At 45.0% G+C, this 27,822-nt stretch overlaps 1 protein-coding gene across 4 annotated transcripts in view; it reads left to right on the top strand.

Annotated features, from left to right (window-relative positions):
• arhgef12b (Rho guanine nucleotide exchange factor (GEF) 12b) overlaps positions 1 to 27,822 on the top strand; it is a 45,009-nt gene that overhangs the window by 10,925 nt on the left and 6,262 nt on the right. For 2 of the 4 annotated variants that reach the window (XM_031571509.2, XM_031571508.2), the window contains exons 2-32: positions 9,214 to 9,234; positions 9,405 to 9,499; positions 10,911 to 10,994; positions 13,668 to 13,766; positions 13,877 to 13,926; positions 14,566 to 14,623; positions 14,718 to 14,905; positions 15,056 to 15,133; positions 15,482 to 15,601; positions 16,625 to 16,756; positions 16,878 to 17,012; positions 17,613 to 17,705; positions 17,890 to 18,000; positions 18,502 to 18,600; positions 18,702 to 18,744; positions 18,996 to 19,101; positions 19,301 to 19,438; positions 19,687 to 19,719; positions 20,542 to 20,659; positions 20,793 to 20,901; positions 21,710 to 21,952; positions 22,565 to 22,700; positions 23,419 to 23,454; positions 23,885 to 24,042; positions 24,337 to 24,483; positions 24,978 to 25,063; positions 25,270 to 25,395; positions 26,475 to 26,589; positions 26,751 to 26,851; positions 27,310 to 27,387; positions 27,497 to 27,572. In XM_031571509.2, coding sequence (XP_031427369.1) covers positions 9,214 to 9,234; positions 9,405 to 9,499; positions 10,911 to 10,994; positions 13,668 to 13,766; positions 13,877 to 13,926; positions 14,566 to 14,623; positions 14,718 to 14,905; positions 15,056 to 15,133; positions 15,482 to 15,601; positions 16,625 to 16,756; positions 16,878 to 17,012; positions 17,613 to 17,705; positions 17,890 to 18,000; positions 18,502 to 18,600; positions 18,702 to 18,744; positions 18,996 to 19,101; positions 19,301 to 19,438; positions 19,687 to 19,719; positions 20,542 to 20,659; positions 20,793 to 20,901; positions 21,710 to 21,952; positions 22,565 to 22,700; positions 23,419 to 23,454; positions 23,885 to 24,042; positions 24,337 to 24,483; positions 24,978 to 25,063; positions 25,270 to 25,395; positions 26,475 to 26,589; positions 26,751 to 26,851; positions 27,310 to 27,387; positions 27,497 to 27,572 — 3,212 coding nt within the window. The remainder of the gene's footprint in view (positions 1 to 9,213; positions 9,235 to 9,404; positions 9,500 to 10,910; positions 10,995 to 13,667; positions 13,767 to 13,876; positions 13,927 to 14,565; positions 14,624 to 14,717; positions 14,906 to 15,055; positions 15,134 to 15,481; positions 15,602 to 16,624; positions 16,757 to 16,877; positions 17,013 to 17,612; positions 17,706 to 17,889; positions 18,001 to 18,501; positions 18,601 to 18,701; positions 18,745 to 18,995; positions 19,102 to 19,300; positions 19,439 to 19,686; positions 19,720 to 20,541; positions 20,660 to 20,792; positions 20,902 to 21,709; positions 21,953 to 22,564; positions 22,701 to 23,418; positions 23,455 to 23,884; positions 24,043 to 24,336; positions 24,484 to 24,977; positions 25,064 to 25,269; positions 25,396 to 26,474; positions 26,590 to 26,750; positions 26,852 to 27,309; positions 27,388 to 27,496; positions 27,573 to 27,822) is intronic. The other 2 variants (XM_031571510.2, XM_031571511.2) reach the window with 2 other exon arrangements.

The raw sequence follows: 27,822 nt of genomic DNA, 5'->3' as shown, positions 1-27,822 counted from the left end.
CCCATGAGTATAACTGAGGTTATTAAACCCCATGCAGGTGAGGTCACATCTGTGCAGTTTGACCAGCCTTTTGTGAAACAATGCAGTTTAGTTAACCGTTTGAACGTCTGGAGATTAGGTTGCTTTGTTGATAATGTGTTTTACTGGCTCCATTAGGGATTCTCTTCAGGCCAGGTTTAGCCACTGCAGCCAACAGCTCACTCGTTTCTGTTGGCAGAATCAGCTACAATACTCACTCTTAATGAGATTATACAGGTTTTAAACAAGTGAGTCAAATTTCTGGTTGGAGTCTTCATCATACTATGGTTGCTATTTACAGCTTGCCTAAGCCAGTGTAAAGCTGCTCCAGGGGAGAAGTGTAGCAGCAGCTCCCTCTTGTAGGACTAAAAGACAGCCATTTCTTGTTTTGCATTTGGCAAGGACACAGCCTGGTGACTGGGGATTGTGTGGCCTTGCAGTGTTTACAATAAATCTGCAATTAGCTGACTTTAAGTGGTGCAGAGTGCAATTACTGTTGAAAGAGTTATACAAGCTGTGAGCATGGTTACTTCACCCTCAAGTTAAGATGATATCCTTGTGTGCAGCACTGAATTAATTATTTTAGCACAATATTTGTTTCCAGATATCTCCCACAGACTCCTCTATGTAAGCCATCATTGCACAGTGCCCTGTACATGCTATTTAAAGCACTTTTAAGCACTGTTCATCGTTTTCTGTTAAGGCAGCTAAATACATTCTGGAAGAACACTTTGGTACTCAAACAGTACTTTGGAGTATTTATGGCTAATTTTGGTTGGTGTTCTTAATCTGTTTTGTTTAAGAGGCTTTGTGAAATTGAGGCTATTGTTTTAAAGATTGATTGACTTGCATATTGTAGTCAGAAGTCTCTGGACTGACAATTTCATGTAGTTGAAGCTACAATAGCTGACAGAGCAACAGATATTGCCTTATCTAGCTACTTTACCTTCAATTCAATTTAGATAGGAAATGGCACTAATTTTCTCAGTAGTTACTTGGTAAATTCCCTTGCAGAGATGAACACCTCAACATATAAGTTATAGTCATGATATACCCATGGGGTCATTTCAGTATAAACTCAAGGTCCTGCTTTATCATGGGATACTGGTATTGCTGTGTTAATTTGAAGCACTTGTCCTTCAGCCTCATGCAGACTACTGCAGTAATGTTACCCCATTGCCTAAATCTTTTAACATAACAACTATATGGTGAAGTGACTGTATGGTGTGTTTGTGTTTATGGAAAGTGTCCATACACTGTATATGAAAACACTTTTGCAAAGGTCTTTTGTCAGTGACTATATGCAGCAGACTCCAGTGCTTTGGCCTTAACGTGGATTGTTTTTATTACTGATGGGAATCGTGTCTAGACCTTTTGAAGTACCTCAAATGTCTTGTTTGCTTTCCATGCACAGTGAATGGAAGGCTTTTCAGTGTAGCTGAACAAAGCCAGTTGGTTAAGTCATTGGGACAGAAGTATAAGTGAGTGTAATTGGAGCATGTTCGCAGTATTGATTTGTGAAGCGATGTGAAGAATTGCATGCTATGCTGCCAAGCTACTGATACTGACACCACTGACATGCTCACAATGGGCCAGTGTTGAGATTTGGCTTTGAAGGATTTGGACTGGAGCTCTGAAATTGATTTCCCCATTATCAGTGAACATAATTGTTTGCTTTCTGTGAAAAACTCAATAATTAAGCACACATCTCTATGTTTTGTAAGGGACTGATGGTTATAAACTGTGTAGTTGTAGCTGCATCGGATGTAAGATTTGTGTTGTGTTGTGTCATAATGCTGACCGGTAATTTACAGTGTGGATGTACACTGTGAAATATGATTCAGTAGAAGGATTGTTTTGAAGAGATGATGATCACCACAGTTCCATCTGGTCTTAACTCAAAAGCTGTGCCGCTGCACACAGCTCATCAGAACTAAGTACATTTGCTGTTAAGCTGCTTAAATACATTAAAAATATATAATCTCCCTTTCATGAGAGGAAACAACTAGAAACTTCTAGAAAGAAAGGACATTTAGAAGACTGAACAAAGTCATTTTTGTGTTTATTTTACTAAACAAAATCCCCCTACCCCACTGTATTGAGCTACTTCATAAAGCTGCTGTACTTAAAGGCAGAGTCCGAAATTCTAATCTCATACACTTTTTGTCAAATTTGGTGAAATACGCTTCACGGTCCTCTAGCTGACTGTTCAGTGTTTGCGCTAAAAACACACAGTTCACACACAGTCCTGGCTCTGTAAATAGGAAACAAACATAGTTGCATTACATTATGAGCCTCTCAGTGGCGGAGAAAGCACTTTACCTTGACACGGACGTATGCCCCATGGGATTACATCGTATGTCGCCGGTTATAGCGTGATTTTGGATCGTTTCTGTCCTTAGCTAAATATTTGGACCCAAAAAGGTGAGAAAATAGGGCCCAGGTAAAATATAAGAAAAAAACTTTAATAATATAACAGAGATTCAACAGAGCATTTCATCAGAGGTTGGAAGGCTCTGGTGACATAACTGACCACATGTTCTTTGGACGAGTGTTGTCATCTTCTCCCTGTGCAGTTGTAGAATGTTTTCATGTATCAAGAAGGATAACCACATCTGTGGGCTAGTTGGCAGTTCCAGCCTTAGAAAAAATGGGAGTGAGCCACATCATAAGCTGCCAGCATAATGTTAGAGATCATTTTCATATGTGATTATCCAGTGGTGTAAACACAAGCCCAAGCTTTTTTTTTTTTTTACACACAGCTGATAAGACTGGAAAATTGAAATGTAGTTCAGAATTAAACACTTAAAAAAAATGATACTGTGGTCACACTGACAGACTCTTGTCCAGTTGGTATTGTTTGCCATATTGTTCATATTGATTGAAGATTAAATCTGTCGGGTGACAGTAGTCCTAGTTCAGACACAGATGTAGTGGTAATGCCTCTGGCCTATTAATGGCAAGAGTGGTTTTGACTTGCCTCACAAACAGCTGATATCCTCCTTGGTTTTAGGACCCTCTTACCACCAACTCAACCCCCTAGTATTTGGGGGGTTACATACAGAAGTCTTGCCTCTACTTAACCATGCGTTTTTACCCTTGTACGCTACAATGACCATATTTAGAACACTTAGCAGTGATTTTTAATTGTATTTGTTTAAGCAGTCCGCTAGATTTTGATATTTTCTCTGTGTATACCCGCTACGTATACGTAGCCTCCTAAGACTGATTCTCTCTGCATGTTCTGGGTTTTTAAAGAGTTCTTCTTGTAGTGTTTCAGTGAGCCTGGCCTTTGTAGTGGGGAGGCATATTCAACCTGACATTCACTCCCGGGGAGGAGAGAGGCTGGGAGCACTGAGATGGCTGCAGAGCCCCGGGGCAGAAGGAGAGGTCAGGAATCCTGATCTCTAACTGTGATCCACACTGACACCGAAGTGACCACTGCATGGCTGTGTGTCGACCGGGGGTGTGACTACTACATCCAGTCTCCTGATTTAAGAGCTGTAAACAGGAGAAGTGTGCTTATTATGCTTGGGCACTTATTTTTAGTGCATTAACGGACTGTCATGGTAAACATGCACTGCAGATAAGTGCAGATACTCATCCACCACACAGTACAGGCAACATCACAGTACAGGCAACATTACAGTACAGGCAACATCACAGTACAGGCAACATCACAGTACAGGTAACATTACAGTACAGGCAACATCACAGTACAGGCAACATCACAGTACAGGCAACATTACAGTACAGGCAACATCACAGTACAGGCAACATCACAGTACAGGTAACATTACAGTACAGGCAACATCACAGTACAGGCAACATCACAGTACAGGCAACATCACAGTACAGGCAACATCACAGTACATGTAACATTACAGTACATGTAACATTACAGTACAGGCAACATTACAGTACAGGCAACATTACAGTACAGGCAACATCACAGTACAGGCAACATCACAGTACAGGCAACATTACAGTACATGCAACATTACAGTACAGGCAACATTACAGTACAGGCAACATCACAGTACAGGCAACATCACAGTACAGGCAACATTACAGTACAGGCAACATTACAGTACAGGCAACATCACAGTACAGGCAACATCACAGTACAGGCAACATCACAGTACAGGCAACATTACAGTACAGGCAACATTACAGTACAGGCAACATCACAGTACAGGCAACATCACAGTACAGGCAACATCACAGTACAGGCATTTTCTATCTTCTATATATGCTCCCCGTGGGCCAAACCCTTCGCCTTGACTCTAGTGGAATGGTGTAGTGCTTGTCACTTAGACTAGCATCTGTGGCTATGGGGAACACAAGAATACATTCACAAAACCTAATATTTATATGCATTACAGGAACACAGATTTACTTTGAGATACATTTAGTGGTTTGTTGTGTATGGTAAAGCCCTCCTCCCCAAGAGAACGCTGCATGTTTACACGTGTGTTTGTCTCTTTGGAGGCCAGTGTGTCTTTCACCTGCGCAGTTAGACTGACCCATGCTCACTATCGCGGTCTCCATATCTTGCTCGTGCTGTATTAGTCAATAGCTCTAAGGTGCTTGTGTTGTGGGTCAAGGGGGATTTGATGGTTAAGAATCAGAGTCTCTGAGCCAATGCCAACACTGGAGTTCTCTGTCATCTGATGAATGGCTGTCGTGGCATCCAGGAATGACCATGAAGTGCCTCTGCGCTCTAGCGGAATGCTACATAGTTCATCCATGCTAATGGTATTACCACCCCCGACCCACCAATCCCGTAGGTGTTTGGGGGAGCGGGTGGCGCAGTGCTGGATCCCCCAGGGCTGTCTGAGCCGGTTGGTGGAGCTGTGTGGAGCTGTGTGGAGCCTCCTCTCTGATCCTGCCCTGCAGCGTCCGCCGTCGCCGCAGCAGCTCCAGTAGTGGTGCCTGTGCTTTGGTCTCCCTTTTTTTTCTTTTTGGGTTAAGCTTCTTTTTTTTTCCTCTCTTCGCTCATTTTCTCTCCCTCCTCTATCTCCCCCCCACCACCCCGCCCCTTGCAATCATAATAAAATGTGAACGGACAGTCTAGCGTGAAGAAATGTACGTCCCCGAGCCGTGTGGAGATGCTGCCCGCTCGGCTCACATGCTTATCGGGGTTACTGGGGCAGAAGGAGAGCTGGGCTTGCTCCCTACAGGCCCTGGAGACCAGACCAGCCCAGAGCCAATCCTGGAAGCACTAAAGAGGAGGAGGAGGAGGTGGAGGAGGTGGAGGAGGTGGAGGAGGAGGAGGAGGAGGAGGAGGAGGAGGGGGGTTAGAGGCAGAGGCTGAGGCCGGACGTAGAGTAAGGTGTGGCAGCCACACCTTTCCTTAATGAACCTGTTGGTCTCATCAGGTGCACACTCTGTACAGCGACTTTACTTTAACCACTGCACTGGAGATTTGTTGCACTGCTATTACCTCAGAGAACATATTTGACAATGTAATAAGCTATACATTTTGCTAAAGCTCAATAAATGTCAGAATGGTGATCTATCTGTGATGCAGCAGATGGAGGTTAGGGTAAAAAAGCACAGAATATGACTTACAAATTCTTCATTGTCTTACTCAGTCTGTTTATGTTCCTTATCAGCATTTTAACTGCTTCTGAGCAACTACTTGAAAAGTCATTTTTTTTTTATGGGATTCCTGTGGGTGAAAAGTCAAGTTGCGAAGGCCTTGCATTGCATAATGTTGTTTTCCCACTTTGTTGAAAGATGTTTGAGTGGTACACTGAGCATTTGCATTTTGGGCAGTGGCCACTGCAAGACTACCAAGCTTACGAGCTTAACTTGACAAACAAATGCAAATAATCTGAAATAATAACAAAAGCCAAAAAATTGATAGAGGCCAAGCCACAGTAATCCACAAACCAAGAATTACCCCGATGCGAGCCGCTCAGTAAAGTGTTGGCTTCCCTGGCAGCTTCCCCCGTCCCAGCCTTCCCCGTTCCTCCCCGGCCATCTTTGTAAATAATTAGCCGTTTCCAGGGCCCTGTGCCAGGCACAAATGCATCTTTTTGTTTTTCCTTCTGGTCACAGCCTCCAAACGCAGGATCGCCTTTGACATGCCTTTCCTCCGGCTCCGAAGCGAAAGGCCCTGGAGTTTGTGTGCAGCCGCGCTGCGATCTCTGCTCACGCATGATTCATGAGGGGTGTTTCCATGCCACCCCGCTTCTTTTGGGGCCAATGGAAACCAGAGCTGTCACACTGAGCCGTGTCTGCACTAATGTTCTCGCTGCGTAGAGAGGGCCACGCTTTCTCTCCCCTCTCTCACTGTTTTGTGTAAATCTCCAGCAGCCTGTCTGTTCTCTCTCTCTCTCTCTCTCTCTCTCTCTCTCTCTCTCTCTCTCTCTCTCTCTCTCTCTCTCTCTCTCTCTCTCTCTGTTTGCCTTGGTACCTCAGCAAACCACACACTGCAGTTGACATTGAAACAAGAATGAAAGTGTGCATCCAGAACAGCAGTGTGACCACCTGCAACCCAACCTCTCATAGGCCTTAAACAGACATCGTTTTTCATTGAAATGAATCCCTGTTTTCCACGGGTTCTCTCTAAACCTAAATCTGTCATGATGGTCCTATTTACATCACAATACATTCACTTGTTATTAAATCTAAAAGTTATGAAAAACAATGGCCCTGTCATTAAGTTAAAGGAATATTTAGGAAAAACATTTGTAATGATTTCTTAATAAACCTCACATTACACAAAGGCTTGCTGCAATTTGCGACAAGTGTGTGATTACTATGGTAAGCAGATTGTGTGCTAAGCAGTTTGCCAAACTGAAATGTGTTTCTTTATTATTCCTTTTAATCAAGTGTGTCATTTTTCTAAATTGTTCCCCTATTAAATCGGAGTGTCTCCTGCAATCAATCTACCCATTCATTATTATTGTGTGCATGTTAATTTTGTCTCACAAAGTATTGGTGGAAATCTAAACATACTGTGGCCTGCACTTACATGGTAAGACTGTGATTGACAGATCCACCTTTTGGATTTTTAAATAGACCCTTCTGTCTTGTCTTCTCTTCTGAAAAAAAGGAATGCCCTTTGAGATCTTTGTGTCTGTATGCTTTGCTGAGCCGTCATTGTCATTTTCTGGACCAAAGCAGCTATATTTAAACTGCCAAGTTTCAGCCATTCCCTACCTAACCCCTCAGCCCCTTTCCAAGTGAATGCATTTCAAGGACTAAATATCAGATGAGATTCTTTGCACCCAGACTGAGCCAGACGTTGCCTTCCTTGACAAGGCAGACTATTCTGGCTGGACTCTTCTTTGGCTAGAGAGATGAAACCTGTTCTGTTTGTGTATGGCTGATCTATGGATCTAAAGCAAAATCACTCTCATGCTTCACAGAGATAAAGCTTGAAGAACTGAACAGCTCTTTCATTAAACACATTTGGTTGCAGTATTACACTGAAAATATATATATATATATTATTTATGACTTAAGCCGCTTAAGTGATATATTTTTGGTAATGTTTTTTTTTATAGCAGAAATAGGATGAGATGCATCCTTCTGATTTTAATATGAGCCTGCATGAGTCAGAAGGCTTGTTCTCTATGCCCAGGCTGGAAAGCTTGGCATTCTCTGACGGCGTTTTCTAATGTTTAGGCTCAGGGATTGTTGACCACGGAAAGCTGAAATAGAAGTTCCCAGTCTTGGAGAGATCTTGAGACTGGCCAAATCCTGCCCCCTGTATTTCCTTAGGAACCGCGCCCCCCCCCCCCCCCCCCCCTCCCCTCCCCTAGCACCTCACCCCACCCCACCCCCTTCACCCTTGGCCCCCTCCCCATTCACACATTCAGGAAATGGGAGCCTTGCCAGAAGCCCTCTCTGTTTCCGGGAATCAGTCCCACAATGCCGCTGTGTAGTTGTCGGCTCTGACGTGAGCGCCATTGTTCCCAGCGCAGGGCTCATTGTTGAAGGGAAGGAACAGCAGCAAAAACAAAAACCACCCGCGGAAGAAGCAGGGGAGGGAGGACAGAGAGTCTGTGCTATTTCTGTAGAGAGGCTCTCCAACCCCCCCACTCCCACTTAAGGCTGTAGTGCAGCATGTAGGGCTCTAGAGATAGGGCCGCTTGCAGAGAATGCCTGTGCATGTAGACTGGAGATTATACGTTTGTTCAATATATGAGGAATATAGATAGCTGTAGATAGCTGCCTGTGGTGATCAGGGTAAAGGAGAATTGCCTAATAGTAATTGACTCACTGATAATGTGACCACTGAAGCTGGCGTTACTCTACTTCAAATAACCGACAAGATAGTGCATTTCAGGCTATCTGCAAATCATCTGACTTCAACAAATAAAGTTGACATTGTAGCAGTGGCTCCTAGTTCTTATGTGATGAGTACTCGTCGATGGAGGAGCTTACAACAAGAGATTGTTGATCAGTGCGGTGAAACCCCTGTGGTTCCGGTTCAGTTTCTTAACAAAACGAATTCGCTTGAATACGGAGTATTGAGAGGGCGCAAACGATGAAGAGAGAGGTCCTTGCGTTCTTTAACAACTGCTTCATCTCTTGTGTGGCCTATGAGTCAATCTTCCCTGTTAATCCTGGGCTATTGAGGAAGCTGATGGCAGAAGTTCCTTTGATTTGTGTCATGAGATCCTGGGAAAAGTCATCTCACAGGTGGGCTCAGCTCCAGGAGGATGAATACCCTAGTAGTGTTGACCACTGCTGATCATGCGTACTCTAGTAGTTCATACAAGAACCAATCGAAAATGACACTCAAAATTTGAGCACATACTGCCAAATTAAAGGAGCCTGTCTAGATGGCAAAAAGATGCGAAGCATCAGTATGAATGTTGTAGTCTGCATATAAGCTTCAAAGCCTTTTTCCTGAAAAGAATACATTTTAATTAATTTTTTGACAAGGAACTGTAATTTAATTCCATATATTTTTTTTCTCGGTAACTGTAACTGATTACAATGACAATGTATTTTGTAATTGAATTGCATAACTCTATTACATGTAACTAGTTACTACCCAACCCTGTACTTGATGATGTGTGGTTGTGCCATGTGACAAAAGGAACTGAAAATGACAAAGTTTCCCAGAGCTTGTTCTACGAACTGAAAGGACTTTTTGACCTGTTCTTTTTGAAGTGTTGAATGATTGTCACTGGATTTGGCCTCATCCTCTCTCATTTCCTTTTTTTTCAGGTTTCCCAAAAAAGCTACCAGGTGAGAAGGGCCCTCCACACTTCCTGCCTTACTCATTGCTTGGTGAAGGAATTCCCCCAGCGTGTTCACTCCCCAGGAAAAATGAGATCACAGCTGTGTGCCAAAGGTCACTCACTCGGGAATAATGTTAATAAAGGTGTGTTTGTTTGTGTCTGTGTGTGCGTGAGTAGGACAGGAAGCATTCTCAGCAAGGACCATCCCCCAGACAAGAAACCCAAGAGTGACAAGTCAGCTGTCCCCTCCTCCAATGAGTTTGATCCCACAGGTAATGAGCCCTAACGCATTCACATATACACCGGTACATTCACATTAGTCAAACCCACTCTAGATTACTCATGTGACTGTTTTAGCCCAAAGGCTCATATCTCTTACTTTGCGATAGTAGTGTAACGTAGCCAAGTGTGATTTAAAAAAAAAAATGTTTTTTATTCAATCACATCCCTCTTTTCCTCATACTTCTTTCTGAAGGATTTTGTGTAACGTAAGCTAATTGTCGGGCTGGAGGAAAATACCCCTTTAGCCGCCCACAGTGACCCCTGCTTTCAAAATGACATGATGACATGTAATCTTACCACCCATAGTTTCCTGTACAGATGCCAGCATTGTGATTTCATAACTACTGCGTGGCCCTCATCATAACAGTGTCACCACAGTTGGCCGGCCTCGTTGTTGCACATAGGCTAGTGAGGCAGATGGTGAGATCGGCAGGGCCTAAGTGCTGTGTACGCGAGTGCCCTCTTTACCGTGATTGGCATGGCGTGCTATGGGTAAAGGATGCTAGCAGAGCTCATCACTCTGACAGACTTGCCAGTGCTTGTGCAACTGGATATGGGCAAAGCCAGTGCAATGTCTGTTCTCTTTGAGCTCCCGTGCGAGGATCGGTGGATGGGTTCCGTGTATTTGATTTAAGGACGGGTGCTACGGCAGCATCTTTAGCTCCTTCCCACGGGAGGGTCTTTGAACTGACATCCCAGGGGGACTGATGCGTAATCATTTTGAAGAGTAAATCTTTCTTTGACTCCCTGAAGTAGGTCTGTTGATGCCTTACCTTTATGTGCACAGGGCTGAGTCATAACCAGCATGGCTCCCTGTCAGTCTGTCTGTTAGATCAGGAATGTGAATTCTAATCTCTCGAAGATGAAAGAAATGTTTCCCTTTCCCTCCACTGTGTAGGCAGCAATCTCTGCTTGTATCCTGTAGGCTTCAGTGCTTTAAACTGGTTTGTCAGTGTACTTGCCTTTTTTCATGCGTTTCTTTTATTTACCCCTGGAGGTTTTTTTTTTTTTAACAAATGTTTTGCATTATAAAACCACGGCCACTCATTTATGCTTGCAACTGATTGGACAGTCACCACTCCAAAATTGCTATGTCATTCTTTCCCAAGATGAGCGATTTTGTGGTCAGAAATGCCAAGTCGGTATGATAATAGCAGCCAGACACAACCTTGGGTGTGAAAGCCATCACCAGATACCACCACACAACACAGACGGGATCAGTTCCAATCCAGTTGACGAAATTTAAAACACAAAATTTTACATTTGTACTGAAGTGTACTTTAATGTTTAAAAAGTCTCCATAGATGTTTCTTTTCTTTTTTTTTTCCTTCTGTTTTTGCTCTTGTTCATTTGTTCCCTGTGCCTGTTGGCTGCTGTGTCCGGGGTGTGTTCTGCTGGCAGAGCTGCTCGTGCAGAGCAGCAGCCTCAGCAGCAGTAGCAGTAGCAGCAGCTGCGTTGTAGCCGATGGAAAGCCAGAGTCCTGTGGTAAGCTGACGCTGGTGTTGGTGCTGCTGTGGCTTCCTCCTCTGCCTGCCCGTGTGTGTGAGTGTGTGTGTGTGTGTGTGTGTGTGTGTGTGTGTGTGTGTGTGTGTGTGTGTGTGTGTGTACGCACTCTCTCTCTCTCCCACTTCCTAACACGCCGTTCCATTCCTGAACCTCTTTCTCTCTAACTCTCCTTGTGCCTTTCTCTCTCCCTCTCTGTCTATCTTGTGGCCTGGGATTAACTCTTTACCTTCACTGTGTGTGGTTTCCTCTGGTTGTAGGGTGCTTGCTCAGCATAACCTGTGTGTGTGTGTGTGTGCCTGTTCTTTCCCTGGACTGAGAACCTCACCTCTGCACGAGAGCCACCATTTCCTGAGGGACCATTATTGATCCATTTACCTCACTGTGTGTTGATGGCAGATAGTGCTATTCAGAACAGAGGTGTTTAGATGCACCTCACAAGACACTGGTGAGAGAACATGTCCAGACAGACTTGCTTTACCAGAGTTGCCAACTTTTCAAGGCTGACTTGGCGTGAGTGTCGGTGAGATTGACCAAGACAGGTGTATTTTTTGGCATGAGACGCATTGAAGTCAGTGGAATTTGTTTTGTTCATGCTGGCGTGAGACAGGACATAAAAGGACATGAAAGCACATCTCACGCCAAATGCGTGAGAGTTGGCAACCCTGGCTCTACATAGGGCTGGTCTGACATTTGAAAAGCGGTGAGGGCATTCAAAAACTGAAGGGACTTGCCAATGTGGGTTAAGTTTTGAATTATTGTGTGAAGGAGGAAAAGGGAAGTGAAATTCTAGTGGAACTCTTCGGTAAATGACTTGTGTAGAACCATCTTAATACTAAGTCCCACTAATGCCGACCATCAAGCCCAATTTTCCTGAAATTCAAGTTTAAAGACAATGTAATGAAATCAAATACGAACAATGAATGAAATGCTTTTCAAAATAATGAGACATGAGGGCACACTGGGCAGTATACTGTATAGTATGCAGTTGACGGTCTGAGCCTAATAACCTATCTTATAGTAGTCATAAACTTCTATGTTAAATTTAAATTGGTTGTGGTATGTACATTTTGTACTACAAGGGTGCTGTGGTTGCTCCTGTTTTGCATGTGACCACACTGATGGAATCACTGAGATGCGCAGCTCAAAGCCAGCAGGCCTGTCATGTCCGCCTGCACATCATGTTTCAATGTTCATCTGCAGTTGAGCAGTCGAGAGACGTACCAGCAGTGACACTTCTGCCTTGAGTGCAACACACTGTGTTTCTTCAAGTATGTACACTCTCGTCACAAAGATGAACTCTGTTTTGAATCTCTCACAAACAGACTCCTCATCAGTCAGTCAGAGTCACTAGCATTCTGTACTAGAAAATCTGTATTCAAAGTCCTCCGCCTTGGAAGTCACTGTGTCTGGTGCCCTTCCGTCGACCCTCGCACACACACCACAACCACAAGCACATTTGCTCTGAGATGGTGACGTGTGTGCCAAGCTCATCCTTTTATCCAGCTCCTGATCAAATGTAATCACACCACTCTGCCATTGTTCCTCCCTCTGGAGCCGTTTAGGTACATTAGCTCTGTCCTCACACGGACGGCACAAAAGTAATCTAAGGACAATGGCTCTGGACGGGCGCCAAATAAATGTGGGTGAAATTGTGCATGTTATTACTTTCGTCACGAGGGCCACCAAGATAATGTTGGTACTATCCTGACCACAGCAGCAATAACATGTTGGTGATCTCCCCCGATTAGATAGGCATCAACTATTCAACACAACAGCAGATCAATTAAGTTGAACACATGGAGACGCCACACAAAGTTTGGTGTCTACAGCAGTGGTCTAAATAAAAGATCAGTCCCAAATCAGTCTCATAAATCCCATAAAATATACTAAACTATCAATTTGGAACTCTGATTAACTTAATAACTACAACCAATAATACCATATCAATAGCTAGTAAAGGTCAAAGGTCTTTGGAATTCCGAGCATGCGAGCATGTCGGGTGCGTGCTAGAAAGAATGTGTGTACGTGTCTTTGTTCTGCTTTCGTATAATCCACGTGCACGGCCATGAATACATGCATGTGTTAGGTCCGAAACAAGTGAGTAAAGCGGCAGCTTTGAGTTTTGAGGTTCCAAGGTTGGTTGCAGTCGGTACCGTGCTGTGTTCCGAAGGTACAGGTTGGAGGAACCTGGTCGGTCCTTTGTTCTCCTTGCAAGTGGCCCCTGACTTGCTTCATTGCTCCCGACATGTGTGAGGTAGCAGAGTTCGGCTTCTCGTGCTTAGTTTGTAAACATACTCGATTAGTGATGCTCAGCACTTAGCTAACGAGGAATCATAGGCAGCCTCTCGCATCGCTGCCGTAAGAGAAGAGTTTGGTGTGTCTGGTGACATCAGGTTACAGTTACAGGAAGCGTTTGGAGTAGAGGTGTCACTGTTTGAGTTCTGCGTAAATCACAAAATGAATGGATTCATCTGTGGAATTCCGGTTGTAGCTATATCCCCTCACTCTCTTCCTCGTCATGCTCTCATTCCACCCCCACAACACCTGTTGCCTACCACCCCCTCCTTTTCTTGCATTCTTTCTTTCTCTTTCTTTCTTTCTCTCTCTCACTCTGTTTCTCTCTCTCTCTCTCTTGCTCTCATCCCTACGCAGGGCTTGTTCAGCGGTGTGTCATCATTCAGAGAAACGACAATGGCTTCGGCCTGACTGTCAGCGGAGACAACCCTGTGTTTGTGCAGCTCGTCAAAGAAGGTGAGGCTGCGTCACCTTCAATTCCCCCTCTGTCGCCGTCACGGTCTGGTCCTCACGCCCTCCCCATCTTCTCCCTTGATCTTTTTTCCTCTTCCTCTCCTGTGCCTCAGATGGAGCTGCCATGCGGGCTGGTGTGCAGACAGGAGACAGGATCATAAAAGTGAGTCTGTTTGACTGTAAATAGATGGTGTAATATGAGCAACATCTTTCACAGTTTCAAGGGTACAAATGGTTAAAAGTATACATTGAGACAAGGTGGTATCAAATACACCAACTCGCCACCTAAGGATGCAGTGTATGACAAATAAATATTAGTCCGAACAAGAAAGGGTAAGAGAAGCAATCGTGAGGAAGAGTGACTTGTAAACATATGACAAATCCTGTTTCAGCATGTTCGTATGCATTCACTAACACGCTGGAGTGCATAATGGACACTACACATTGCTAACCAGAACTACATGTTCCAAGAAGCATACTGAAATATCAGCAGTTAATGTTCCTGTGTCCATCGTTCATAAGCCTGATCTGATGTCAGTCATCTCTGTCCATACCCCTTAGGATTGTTAACTGTTGGACATTTTCAGGGTGCAGCACAGGTTAGAAACTATCAGAAAAGGGGATGTCTGCCGCTGTGGTCGTCTGTCTATATGTCACTATGTCATCTACTGGCAAGAAGCAGAATTGCAGTTTGGAATTTTAAATTACACTGTGCCTCCTGGATATTAAGTGTCATAACAATTCTGTTCCTTATATACTTGTAACTTATAATCTAATATATCTTTTTTTTCTCCTTTTCTAGGTCAATGGAACATTAGTAACACACTCAAATCATGTAGAAGTTGTAAAGTTGATCAAATGTGAGTAAAATACCAAACCGTTCATTACACCGGTGGAATAAATCTCTTCAGTGGAGTTAACATTTCTCCTCTCTCTCTCTCTCTCCCTCTGTAGCCGGCTCCTATGTGGCCCTCACGGTGCTCGGCCGGCCCCCGGGGCTGCCTCAGATCCCACTGTCTGAGGGCGAGGGAGACCCGGGGTCCCTATCCCTGTCCTCCCCGCACTCCACTGGTCCCACCACAGGAGAGCGCTCCTCCTCCTCCAGCCCCTCTGACCGCGTCACCTCCCCACTGCCTGCCTGGGTAAGAGATCAGTCTTTACAAGGCAAGTCTGCTGGTTGTTAGCCGTTAGCTTGCTAGTTTCCTGCTATGAAGACCAGCTGAAGAAAGAAAGAACCCCCCCGCCCCTCTTGAAATGTTTCCTGGCACTGAAAAGAAATCCTTGAATTACAGGAGGAGAACAGCACAGTGCTCAACCAGAAGGTGGATATCTTGCAGAGGATGCTGATAAAAGTTCAGCAAGATCTCCAGGCAAGTGCTGTTCCTGTAGTGGATGCATGAAATGATGGGAGATTTACAGGGGGACTCCCAGGAGGGGAACTTCAGAAGGGTTTCCACGCTGTATGCGATGACAGACATTACAAGGAGATTGGTGTTGTCTCTATGGCGCTGTATTACAAGTATCCACACTTGTACACACACACACACACACACACACACACACTGGTGTTTGCCACTTCTCCTTTTTGGAGGATGCGATGACATCCACACACACAGCCGTCTTAGTAAGTCTCACGGTAGGGTATCATTGGGTATTACAGCAGTAGCATGTTTGCAGCTCGGTCACCTGTGCGCCTCTTGGCCCCTCATCTGATTCAGGCCATGAATGAGGAGTACCGCAGGAACCCCAACCCCAAACTACTGAAGGAGATCCAGGAAGCCAAGAAGCACATTCCACAGCTACAGGGACAGCTAAGCAAGGCTACAGGAGCTGGACAGGTGCTCACACACACTTTTTTCTTTGACACACACACACACACACACACACACACACACACACACACACACCATACTCTCATGAAACAGTGGTGGTCAGTGTGCACAGATGTTAGAGCTTGATGTAGAAATGTCAAAACCTCGTCTTAACCCAGTGGTATGCTTCTGTTGAATAACATGCAAAAAAAAGCATGACCAACCTCAGTACAGCTGTGGAGTGCTCTGGTATGTTAGAATCAGATTGACATCTAATGTTGTATATTTTGATATACCAACTTGAATCACATTAAGTGTCTGAGTGTAAAACAGGTCTGAGGACTAAAGTGTTGACATGGGACGCAGCATTAGATATTAGTGTTGAATATAGAAGTCTGTCTACCTTGTGTAACTGCATTATGTTTGATCTAACTAGAGTGTTACAGTTTTTGATAATTGGTTTGACACGTCTCTGTCTGAGTTCACTTTATCAGAATATGCCATGTGTGTGATCTTAACTGTGGAGAACTTCTCATTTCTAGTTCTAGTTCTCTTTAAGGTGATTCCAGCCACATGTAATTGATAATGTTAGAAATCATGGTATATCAATGATTGGTATATCCAGGAGCAACCTAAACATGCAACCAAATTTGTGATGCTCAACAACAGACTAAAAGAAGTCACTTCTTGAAGTAACGATGATGATGTTTTCGATGATTTAGTAGGCGGTGTTAAAAATGGATCGCCAAATACAGTACGGGATGGATTAGCATGTAGCGTACAGTAGGCCTCTAGCTGGAATTTGTGTTACTGTGCTGTGAAAAGATGTATTGGTCTTATGACATTTTGCTCTGTAAAGAGGTATCATGCCTGCTTTAATGGTAAAAAAAAGATGCTATTGAAAAAAATATGCTTTTTTTTTTAATGGTTCCTGTGGTTTTAGAGCGTTGAGACCACAGTAGCAAATGTTCTCACACTAAGGCCAAAATAGTGGTGGCTGGGTATGTGTGTGTGTGTGTGTTTATTGAAGTCTTGTGCCTGTTCTCTCAGGATGGTGCCGTATCATCTCAGCTGCAGGAGGCTGAGCTGGAGGACGTGGGCGGTGGGGAGAGCGAGCAGCCCCTGTCCTGGCCCAATGACTCAGCCACAGATGGGTCCTGGCCCAACAGCACAGCGCCTCCTGTAAGGGCATCTTTGCTCAGCTCGACTGAACTGAACACACCAGCGCCTCCAACACTGACCTGCAGAGCAGCTATACGCTTTCTGTCCATAACGCCGTGTGTGCATCGTTTTTTTTCTGCAGGCCTCTCCGTGCCCGAACGCTGCCCTCCCAGATAGTCCGTGCCAAAGAGGGACCCCCTGCCACAGTCCAAAGACCACTCCACGAGGCAGCATGAACTCCTGCCCCTCGCCAGACACCGAGGACCTGCCAGAGCTGGTGAGTTGGACCAACATGAGACTCGACTTAAACCATACGAACAGGATTATTTTATGTTGCTTTTCAAATTGTCTGATTACCTGTAGTTTTCAGACTCAGACCTGCCTGTATGGTTCTGTTGTTTAATCTAATTGATTGGGAGTTCTGAGTGACTTGAGGTGTTGGAAATGCTCTGTAAGTGAATTATAGGAACGACTTTTCTTCATTTAAAACAATTTTAGTTGTTTTAAAAATGACATTGTCAAAATATATTGTAACATCTAGTCATAATACTTACAGAAAAAAGTACCAATCTCATACTGGTAATAGTTCCTGAACATTATTTGATCTACCTTGTTTGCAGATGGTGCATTGATTACTTGTAGTTTTCAGACCCATATAGTACTGTTGTCTAAAATTTCCCTCTATGACACTGAGGCTACCATGCTTGTTGTGTCGTTTTTGGTGTTCTTCTGGCTAGTTAGATAGCAGCATATGTACACTGCTAGTGATGTCTTCTGTTGACAGTTTGTGCAGCTCACTACTGATGAGATGAAAGCCCATGGCTGAGGCTCGGAGTGAGTTTTGCTGTGTGTAATACAGGTTGTGTTTCACTCTCAGGACTCCCAGTCCAGTGTGGGCAGCCCCATGTCACGCTTACCCACTCAGATCATTGGTGCTGAGGATGACTACTTTGACACCGAGCAGGACCAGGTGAGTTCTGGGTCAGGCTCTCTGTCTATCCAACTTCTACCCATCATCCCCCTGTATACACTGGCCAGATCTGTAGGTCAAATCTCATAGCATTTTCCTCTCTCTCTCTCTTTCTTCCTCTCTCTCTCTCTTCCTCTCTCTCTCTCTCTCTCTCTCTCTCTCCCCTCTCTGTTGGGTTGGGTAGATGAATGGTCAGTGCAGCTGTTTTCAGAGTATGGAGCTCCTGAAGTCTCGGCCTGCTCACCTGGCAGCCTTCCTCCATCACGTGGTCTCTCAATTCGACCCTGCGCCCCTGGTGAGTCGGACCGGAAGAAAACACTGACTCAGCTACAAATCCTGATTCCTGACACAAGCACTTTATAATAGTCAAATTGATAAAAAAAAAAAAATTGATTCCCAAATATGAAGAAAGCTTACTAATTCAATAATATTTAGTGATGAGTAGGCCTTTTTGAGTTCCCAGAGGTGAACTTATCTTAATTACTTCTGATCTCTGGACTGGAACTGTAAGTGCCTTAAGGGCTGTCATTATAAGAGAAGTCTTAAACTCTGCTGATATTTGAACAGTCCATTCAGACTGTAGAAGCTTTAAGAGTTCCTTTCTAGAAACCAGGGTCTTACGCAAAGCCCTTGATGGTTTCAAACACAAATGTTAACGGTTCCCCCAGTGGAAGACACCAGAACCCTCTAAGAAATAGACTTTTTTCTTTCCCCTGTTTGAACTATGCCGTTAATGCTGCAAACACACTGTTTGAATCCTCTGGGGCCATGGTGTCATCACTGCTGTCCTGTTTAGCTGTGCTACCTCTATGCTGACCTGTACAAGCAGACCAACCCCAAAGAGACGCGACGGATTTTCATGGACCTGCACACATTCTTCATGGACAGAACAGCGGTGAGTTCCACTTCACTGTAGTAGTGTTGATGGTGCTTTGCCAGTCACATGCATAGGTGCGACTTAATGTTTTTGTTTCTCTCGTGTGTTTGAATACACAGAACCTAAAGGTAGCAGTGCCTGAGTCCATCTCAGCTGACCTTGGTAGGTGTTTAGAATGTTGCCCCTACAAATACAAGTTGTAGTTGCACTGAATGATCCATCTGAGATTATTTGTAATTAATTGTTGTAGTTAATTGGTGCACTGTATGATCCATGTGAAATGATTTGCTGTGTGTAAATGTGTTAATGAATTGACAGTGCACAGCCCTTACTATTAAGAGGAGTGTTCATAATAATCACTATAGATGGCACAGCTTGTAAAGGTGTGTGTGTGTGTGTGTGTGTGTGTTCAGAACGGAAGAGACCAGAACTGATTCCAGAGGACACGCACAGACAGTACGTGCAGCAGCTTCAGGAAGCACTCCTGACGGACGTGCAGAAGAACCTGGAGGACTTCAGGTAAAACACACCCACAGACTCAGAGACTCCTTAAAGAATAGCATGCACATGTATGGTATTAGTCTATAGTGCTACGGACAGAATGAACACAGTGAAGCCTGCTTGCTTACAGTGAGGCCTGGCATGCTTGATTGAGCAGACTTTCAGTGGATGTGTGTGTGTGTTTAATGTGTGTGTGTTGACTGTTTTCGACCCGCAGGCAGAAGCGCAGTATGGGACTGACTCTGGCCGAGGCAGAGCTCACGCGGCTGGACACGGAGACGGTGAGGAACCGCGTGGGACTGGAGAGGGAGCGCTCCTGTGCTGAACACATAATCTCCAAGATCGAGGAAGTGCTGTGAGTAACCCCCATCGCCAGCCCCAGGCACGCACACTCAGAACCACACAGTCGTCCCCCCCCCCCCGCCGGATCTGAGCCTGCACAGTACTGCACTCCTACGCCATTTAAAAAAAGATTTGGGGTTTTGATATTAAGGTTTGATATCAAGAATACCCATCGCTTGACTATTTCAAGGACAAAGACTGGTTTACTGCCACGGAACTAAAATACCTCTGACTTGTTGGTGTGTTTGTTTTGTGTTTCAGTTTGACGTCCCAGCCCACAGAGGAGGAGAAGTGGTGAGGGACTTGTTTCACCTCTACACATGCCCTATGAAACCATTTCAATTTCATTTCTACTCTGATAAACCCAAACGTTTACACATAAGTATAGTGTTGATTTGCTAATTACTAGATCCAGTTTTGGGAAATAGGTCGTCGTAGGTGTGCAGTAATTATTGTGCTTCCTTGAAGCAGTGAAACAGACAGTGAAGCAGTCATCTATAATAACATTAGGCTATCTTTAGAAACAGACTTGTTTTTAGTTTCACTGTTCATAATCTAGTCAGTGTACCATAAGCATGACATATGCCCTGCCTCACCCACAGAAGTTAATCTGGTAGAGTTGCACAGTAGGCACAGATGGTAGATCAGAAGGCCTGCAAAAAGCTTAGGCAGAAGGTTACACGTCTTGCGTCTTATCCCCATATACATATACAACAGGAATAGGTTTAGTGGTTAGGTTGGACATTTTTATGAATGTTTGTCTTTTGTGTAGCTTTTTTTCATATTGGATTGGATTGATTAGGCTGTACAGGTGCATCTCGCTCCTTCTGCTGGTTGTCTTTCATAGTACATACATCTCTGTATTGATCTAGAGGTTAAAGTAAAGCAAAGGACCAAACACAGTCTGATGTAATATTCATTACCATGAATGCTGTTATTTACCTGTTGTAGAGCTGGTTTTGGAGCCCTTGCTTCTTATTAAATCACTACAAAACTACAGCTGTGTACTTTTAATGTATTCCACAGGATTATGTTTATTTGTGTTTTAAGTGTCCATCTGTTACACCTGCTGATCATAATGGGGGTGGGTGATCACTGTCGTGTTTTGACCCCCAGCAGCACTATGCAGTTCGTGATCCTCACCTACATGAAGCATCTGGGGGTGAAGGTGAAGGAGCCGCGAGGCCTGGACCCCAAACCCAAACGCATCAACTTCAACCTGCCCAAGATCAAAGTAGGTCGATCTCAGCGCTGTCAATATGGACCTCTCACTTTAGTGCAGTAAGAACGCGACATCTTGTGTCAGAACTGACTGTGTTGTCGTTATGTCATTATGTCGTAACTGTCCCTGTTTTGCTCGTTTTGAGGTGAAGGGCATAAAGCCAGAAAAAGAAGGAGAAGAAAAAGTGAAGAAAGGCAGATTCCCCCCCTTTCTGGGTCCTCCCAGACGGCCCAGTCGCATTGATCCACCATCAAGTAAGCACTTGGTCTAAACCTTTAACTGATTAACTGGCATGTCAAGCTACTGAATGGCTCTTGGAATTTCAAAACCTCTGACGTTGACCTTTTGAGTAGAGGGTGAAGGTGCTTGGGAATTGGCAGGGTTTTGAGTTGTGTAGAGGAAGTGGCCGTCTGGAATACTGTACAGTCACTTCCTGTTCTTTCAGCATGGTTTCAGAAAGGTGCGCCACTCAAAATTCAGCTCCTGTCATTTAACCGCCAGTGAAATGTTTATCTTCCTATGTGCGGTTAACATGCCCAAGTGTTTGCCATGTATTGGGTTTTTCTTTTTTTTTTTAAAGATTTATTTTTGGGCTTTTTGCCTTTAATCAGATAGGATAGTGAATGTTTTTGACGGGAAATGAGCTGGAGAGAAGAGGTGGGGAATAGGATCGGGAAATGACCGCGGGTCGGATTCGAACCCGGGTCCCCGTGGGCATTCAAGCCCTTACATGGTCGGGGCCCGCTGCTTGCACCACAGCTTCCCCATATTGAGTTTTCTTTCTGCATATACATGGCAGCCCAGTCAAGTGTATCCAAACATGTTGAGCGTGTCAGGCAGGGGCCACCCCTCAACTCCTCCCCTGGCTTCCTTTCAAATCCAGATTGCCGTGCAGAGAGTAGAGCTCTTAGCTTCCTACTTGAGCCAATGACCACAGACCTGCTTTGCTTCTTTTGATTTTCTTCTCTGTGCGTCCGTGTGTGTGTGTGTGTGTGTGTGTGTGTGTGTGTGTGTGTGTGTGTGTGTGTGTGTGTGTGTGTGTGTGTGTGTTAACGCGCTCAGTTGGCAAGGCCTTGGAGATGAGTAAGCAGCGTCCGCAGAAGCAGCTCTCGCAGCCGGCCCTCAGTGTCGCTGAGCAGTCCGACTCGTCGCCAGGGGCAGGGTCGGGGCTGGGTGGACGGCCCCGCGGCAGCCAGTCCAGCGACAGCTCAGACACCACGCACGTCGGCGCAGCCACCACGTCCCCGCCGCACAGCGCCCCTGCAGCACAGAGCTCGGATGGCTCCGGCCGTGACACTGATTCTGGTGAGCAGCAGTCCCCCATTCAACCTCCACCTACGGTCACTCTCTCTATCCCTTTCTCTCCCTCTCTCTCTGTATCCCTTTCCCGCTCTCTCTCTCTTTCCGTTTCTCTCCCTTTCTCTCTCTCTCTCTCTCTCTCTCACTATCCCTGTTTCCTCCTATTCAGTTTTCCCCTAAGATGTTGTTGTCCCCTGGTTTTGTTTTCTTTGTCCTGAGCCTGACTGCCCCCCCCCCCCCCTCAGACCTGACCACATGCCATTTGTGACGTGCTCCTGCTGCTGTGTTGTTATTCAGACTGTTATGGGATTGGTTTGCCTTCAACAAAAATAATTGGCCTGTTTTTCCTTACAATGATTCAGCATAAGTGCCTTTGAAGAAGGAGTTCAGTACTGGCATCTATTTATTTTTGTTACTGTAAGCCCTGTTTAATCCCTGCACCCATCCCTTACCTAAAGGACTGAGAACAGAGGTTGTGCAGCTTATTGCGCGTGCAGTGAGCCTTTGTCACACAAGGTGTCCATTATATCCACCTGTGCTCTCGGGGCTCTTCTGTCATAACACAGCCTTTTGTCCCTCCTCTGTCCTAATGAGACTCTCTGTGTGATTTTTGTCCAGGATCCACCCCGTCCTCTGCCCTGCCCAGACTAGGGGACGGCGTGCACCAGGGTGACCCCCTGGACGGATCAGCGCAGGGCTCAGGCACCCACTTCGACTTCAACCTGCTGCAGGAGGAGGAGCCTGAGGGTGACAGGTACAGTACATGCATGCTCCCCAGAGCCATAGAAGATGACCACAGAAGATGCTAGACACAGTCACGGTCCTGTCTTTAGACTTTCTGCTCAACAAGTTCTGCATCGCATGAACCACTTGTCTGTGTTTTCTGTTGGACTTAAGCGCCAGAGATGTTGATCCTCCTTTATGCTAGAATGGCCGTAATAGTAGAGCTCAGGTTGGATCCTGAAGGTGTGGTTTTTAGCTGGCAAAACAACTTTGCTGACACTGAACACCAGCGCTTGTTGTAACGTAAAATACCAGATTCTCCTTCGCACCGAAGACACCAGAGTTTCCACACAGTTAGTCCTAAGATTGGGAAATCTCTGCTATTATTGTTTTGAGAGCTTTGGGCTAAATATGTTCCCCGTGTCACTGTGGTTAGCACACACACACACACACACACACACACACACACACACACACACACACACAGACACACAGACACACAGACACACACACAGACAGACAGACACTCACACAAACACTTTATCCGGAGTCCTTGCTCTGTTTTCCACTCGTATACTCTCTGAATGGCCTCATTTGGAGAGGGACGGTTCTCCGCGGATCAGTAGTTAAGGGCGCTGGAGCTCTCTGTTGGCTGACTGCATGACCACCACTCTGCTGAAGCCCTCAGTCAGGATGGCTCATTATACCGATCTGGCAGGAGACTCTAACCAAACTGTGATCCCACACAGGACCCAGGAGGGAGGCACGCCGAAGCCAGCCAGGAGGTAAGGCTCTGCCTCGACTCTCCCTCGAGTCTCGGCCATTTTCAACCTCACGCTGTGGTTTTTACCATAACTCATCACCCTTTCAGCCTTAAGACGCAGTTTGACAACATGAATAAATATTTTGTGAACTGCAAAAACTTAGTTAGTAGACTTTACAGCATTGTTAAAAAAAAAAAAAAAAAAAAAACACTTGTTGAAAACTATGTTGCATTTGCATTGCTCTCTTCATTTCAGTAAATAGAGTAACTGTCTCAGCTTTCAGGCAGCTTTCAATGTGATAGAACCGCTTATTGTATTCTATTGGTCGTTTCTAGTCTAATCATCTCTGTGTTTGCTAGATTTGAACTTGGATGAGTGGATAAGTAAATAGTGTATTTAATCTAATATGTGTCATATTGTGTGAGCGTTGCTAATGCTGTGTGGTCCTCAGGATGGAGCCGCTGGGCTCCTGTGAGGTGCAGAGCGAGGACGACCAGGGCACCGAGGTGGAGCTGGATCAGGACCCCTCTAACTGGCAGATGTCAGTCCCCCGAGAGATCCTGCAAGGACTCCCATCTCAGGAAATCAAACGTCAAGAAGTCATTTATGGTGTGTGTCTGTGTCTGTGTGTGTGTGTGTGTGTGTCTGTGTGTGTGTGTCTGTGTGTCCCTTTATTCACCGAGATGCACTGAGATAGAAATCAAAGTGATGTTTGGGATCTAAATATAAATGTCCTATTCATTCAGATAACCTCCCTTGTTTATGCATCTATTATTTATTAGCGTTAGTTGAACCAGTGACTTCTGACGAATACTGTTTGGACTGTACATAGTGACCCCATAGAACCAGAGCATCTTCTGTTTGATCTCACGTGATTTGCTGTGTCTGACTGACTGCCTGCAGAGCTGTTCTATACGGAGCGGACTCACCTGCGAATGCTGCGCGTCTTGGATAACGTCTTCTATCAGAAGCTGAACAGAGACAGCATCCTTCCTGCGGGCGACATCAAGCACATCTTCACCAACTTAGAGGAGATTGTCCATCTACACGGTACAGAATCTCTCCTCTGCCCTGTGGGATTTTATTTTTGCCATTTCATTTCCTGTAAAGATGACCAAGGTGTATGTAATGTCTTCTGGAAATAGGATAGAATAAACATGATGGTATGATGAGCAGCTACATCTATAAATGATGGCGCACAACACAAGAGTTTGATGCTGACATCATTTTATTTATTTTTTTACTTTTTAGTTCCTTGGTTGGTAGCACAGAAAAAAATCATCATCAAAAAGGGATATATGCATATATAAAACTAAAGCTTTATGCTGTAGTAAAAATATATTTGTTGTGCTTTGAAATCAGTTGGAGACCATACACACACACACACACACACACACACACACACACACACACACACACACACACACGGAACCAGTGAGACGGCTCTATAGTGCAGTCTGTTACACAGTACTAGAAAGACCCCAAGTGAGGATGTACTACATCCAACATCAGTGTCTGAAAAGCTATTTTTCCATCTCTCCCAGCCTCCATTGAAGGACACATGATGGCTATCCGGAAAAAGAATGAAGGTTCAGTCATTGGACTGATAGGAGATGATCTGCTGACCTGGGTAAGAGAGACTATGCAGATAAGACAACTAACATGACCAGACATAGACGGCTTTCTTGTGTCTAGTTAACCATTAAGGCATAACATACCTCCGAGAAATGAGAGGTGCTCATTTTGTATTCTGTACATTTAATTACTTAATGGAGCAGATTTCACTAAATATTTATTAACCATTTATGTGCTTGTGGTCATGTTGCTGGCATACAGTTCAGTGGAACAGAGGAGCAGAAGATTAAACAGGCGGTCGGAACCTTTTGCAGTAACCAGCCCTTCGCACTGGAGCTCATCAAGAGCAGGCAGAAGAAAGATCAGCGCTTTATTTCCTTCATGCAGGTGAGTGGGGCATTCATAAACAAGGAGGACAGCAGAGTGTAGAAACTTGGGAGTTGTAGTCTTTAAAGTCAGAGGGAGAATCAAAAGCAGAATCAGAATCCAGTGGCTCTTATTCAGAACATGTTGCAAACAAGGACCTGTATGAGGCGTATCTGCCGAGAGCATTCGTTTTATTCTGATGCTGCAACCAAGTATATGTCTCATTAAATGCATCTCAGTCTTTAGTGAAGGGCCATCAGAATGGCCACAGATGATAATGAATGTGGAACCAGGAGAATGAAGGACATGTTGTACTCATCACTGGCGCGTGCTCTAGGGAAGTAGACCTGAATCATTGGCAGACGGTGTTTCTGGGTTGCTGGAGTATGGTGTGATGCAGGTGACCTTGGTTACTGGAGTATGGTGTGATGCCGGTGACCTTGGTTACTGGAGTATGGTGTGATGCAGGTGACCTTGGTTGCTGGAGTATGGTGTGATGCCGGTGACCTTGGTTACTGGAGTATGGTGTGATGCCGGTGACCTTGGTTACTGGAGTATGGTGTGATGCAGGTGACCTTGGTTACTGGAGTATGGTGTGATGCCGGTGACCTTGGTTACTGGAGTATGGTGTGATGCCGGTGACCTTGGTTACTGGAGTATGGTGTGATGTAGGTGACCTTGGTTACTGGAGTATGGTGTGATGCAGGTGACCTTGGTTACTGGAGTATGGTGTGATGCAGGTGACCTTGGTTACTGGAGTATGGTGTGATGCAGGTGACCTTGGTTACTGGAGTATGGTGTGATGCAGGTGACCTTGGTTACTGGAGTATGGTGTGATGCAGGTGACCTTGGTTACTGGAGTATGGTGTGATGCAGGTGACCTTGGTTACTGGAGTATGGTGTGATGCAGGTGACCTTGGTTACTGGAGTATGGTGTGATGCCGGTGACCTTGGTTACTGGAGTATGGTGTGATGCAGGTGACCTTGGTTACTGGAGTATGGTGTGATGCCGGTGACCTTGGTTGCTGGAGTATGGTGTGATGCCGGTGACCTTGGTTGCTGGAGTATGGTGTGATGCCGGTGGTGGTCTGCTTTCACAGGAGGCTGAGAGTAATCAGCTGTGCCGCCGGCTCCAGCTCAAAGACATCATTCCCATGGAGATGCAGCGACTCACCAAGTACCCCCTGCTGCTGGAGAACATTGCCAAAAACACCGGTACCGCCGCCACACGCTTCCAACACACCCCACAGCCAGGATTCCCATCCCCAGTTATATTTGTATCAGTTCATATTTGCATGTCAGTGTAACGCATGAAAGTAACGTTTTTATCCTAAGCTGGTTGTTGCTTACGTTGGTGCTGCCTGTGTGGTAAACAGATGATCTGGAGGAGAGGGACAAAGTGAAGAGAGCTGGAGAATGCTGCAGGAACATCCTGAACCATGTCAACCAGGCTGTGAAGGAGGCTGAGAATAAACAGGTAACCCAGTGGGCGCCGTCAGCCCTGCAGACCTGCACACAGCTGTGTAGCCGTCTGTGTCAGATCATTTACCTGCATATTTACCCCATCACCACATGGCTCATCAATACATGGAAATTAAATAAATCTTCAAAAAATAAAAAATCTAATTGAGTGTAGATTGATAAGGGACAATTTATCTGAAATGATTTTGGCATAAGGCTGCAACATAACAAATGTGAAAAAGTGTAGGGGTCCAACCCTAGATCGGAATGCTTTCCAAATGCACAGTATATAAATAAAATATTTCTAGTTTCTTGTAAAAAAAATTCTAGTTCCTGTGGGAACATCTGTCCTGTTATTGTCTTTGTTGCTTTGAAACTAGTTTCCAGGCATGGAATCAGTGAAATCTTACTGTAACTGCATGGAATCAGTGAAATCTTACTGTAACTGCATGGCTGTTGCCTTTGTCATCCCAGAGGCTGGAGGACTACCAGAGACGGCTGGATTTGTCCTCACTGAAGCAGAGCGAGAACCCCATGATCTCAGAGTTCAAGGTGAGGAAATAAAGATGACGCAAGATAACACCATGCTATTTCTAGAGTGCCATTTCATTGTGTGCTTGGTTAACATCTGGTGTGCTTTGACGGTTGTTTTTTGGGGCAGAATTTGGACTTGACCAAGAGGATATTGGTGCATGAAGGACCACTTTCATGGAAAGTCAACAAAGACAAGACAATAGGTATGGCCCAAACAACCGGCAGTGGTGAATAACAAAATTGCTTTCATTGATTGTTCTGTCATGCCATTAGATCGGCTGTCTCTTGAATGGAGAATTTCCTTCCGCATGTTTCAAATTCCTTGCTTGTGTGTCCTAGCTGAATAACCTCAGGTACTTGATTACTTGCTGTGTGTTAGCCATGTACAGTACATAGCCATATTGAAGTGTGTGTAGTATTTCAGTAGGGTCAGTCCTTTATTTACATACGCCG

This window comes from Clupea harengus, chromosome 8 (genome assembly GCF_900700415.2).
Source record: "Clupea harengus chromosome 8, Ch_v2.0.2, whole genome shotgun sequence".
Taxonomy (NCBI): Eukaryota; Metazoa; Chordata; class Actinopteri; order Clupeiformes; family Clupeidae; genus Clupea; species Clupea harengus.
This window is presented reverse-complemented; position numbering and strand designations above follow the sequence as displayed.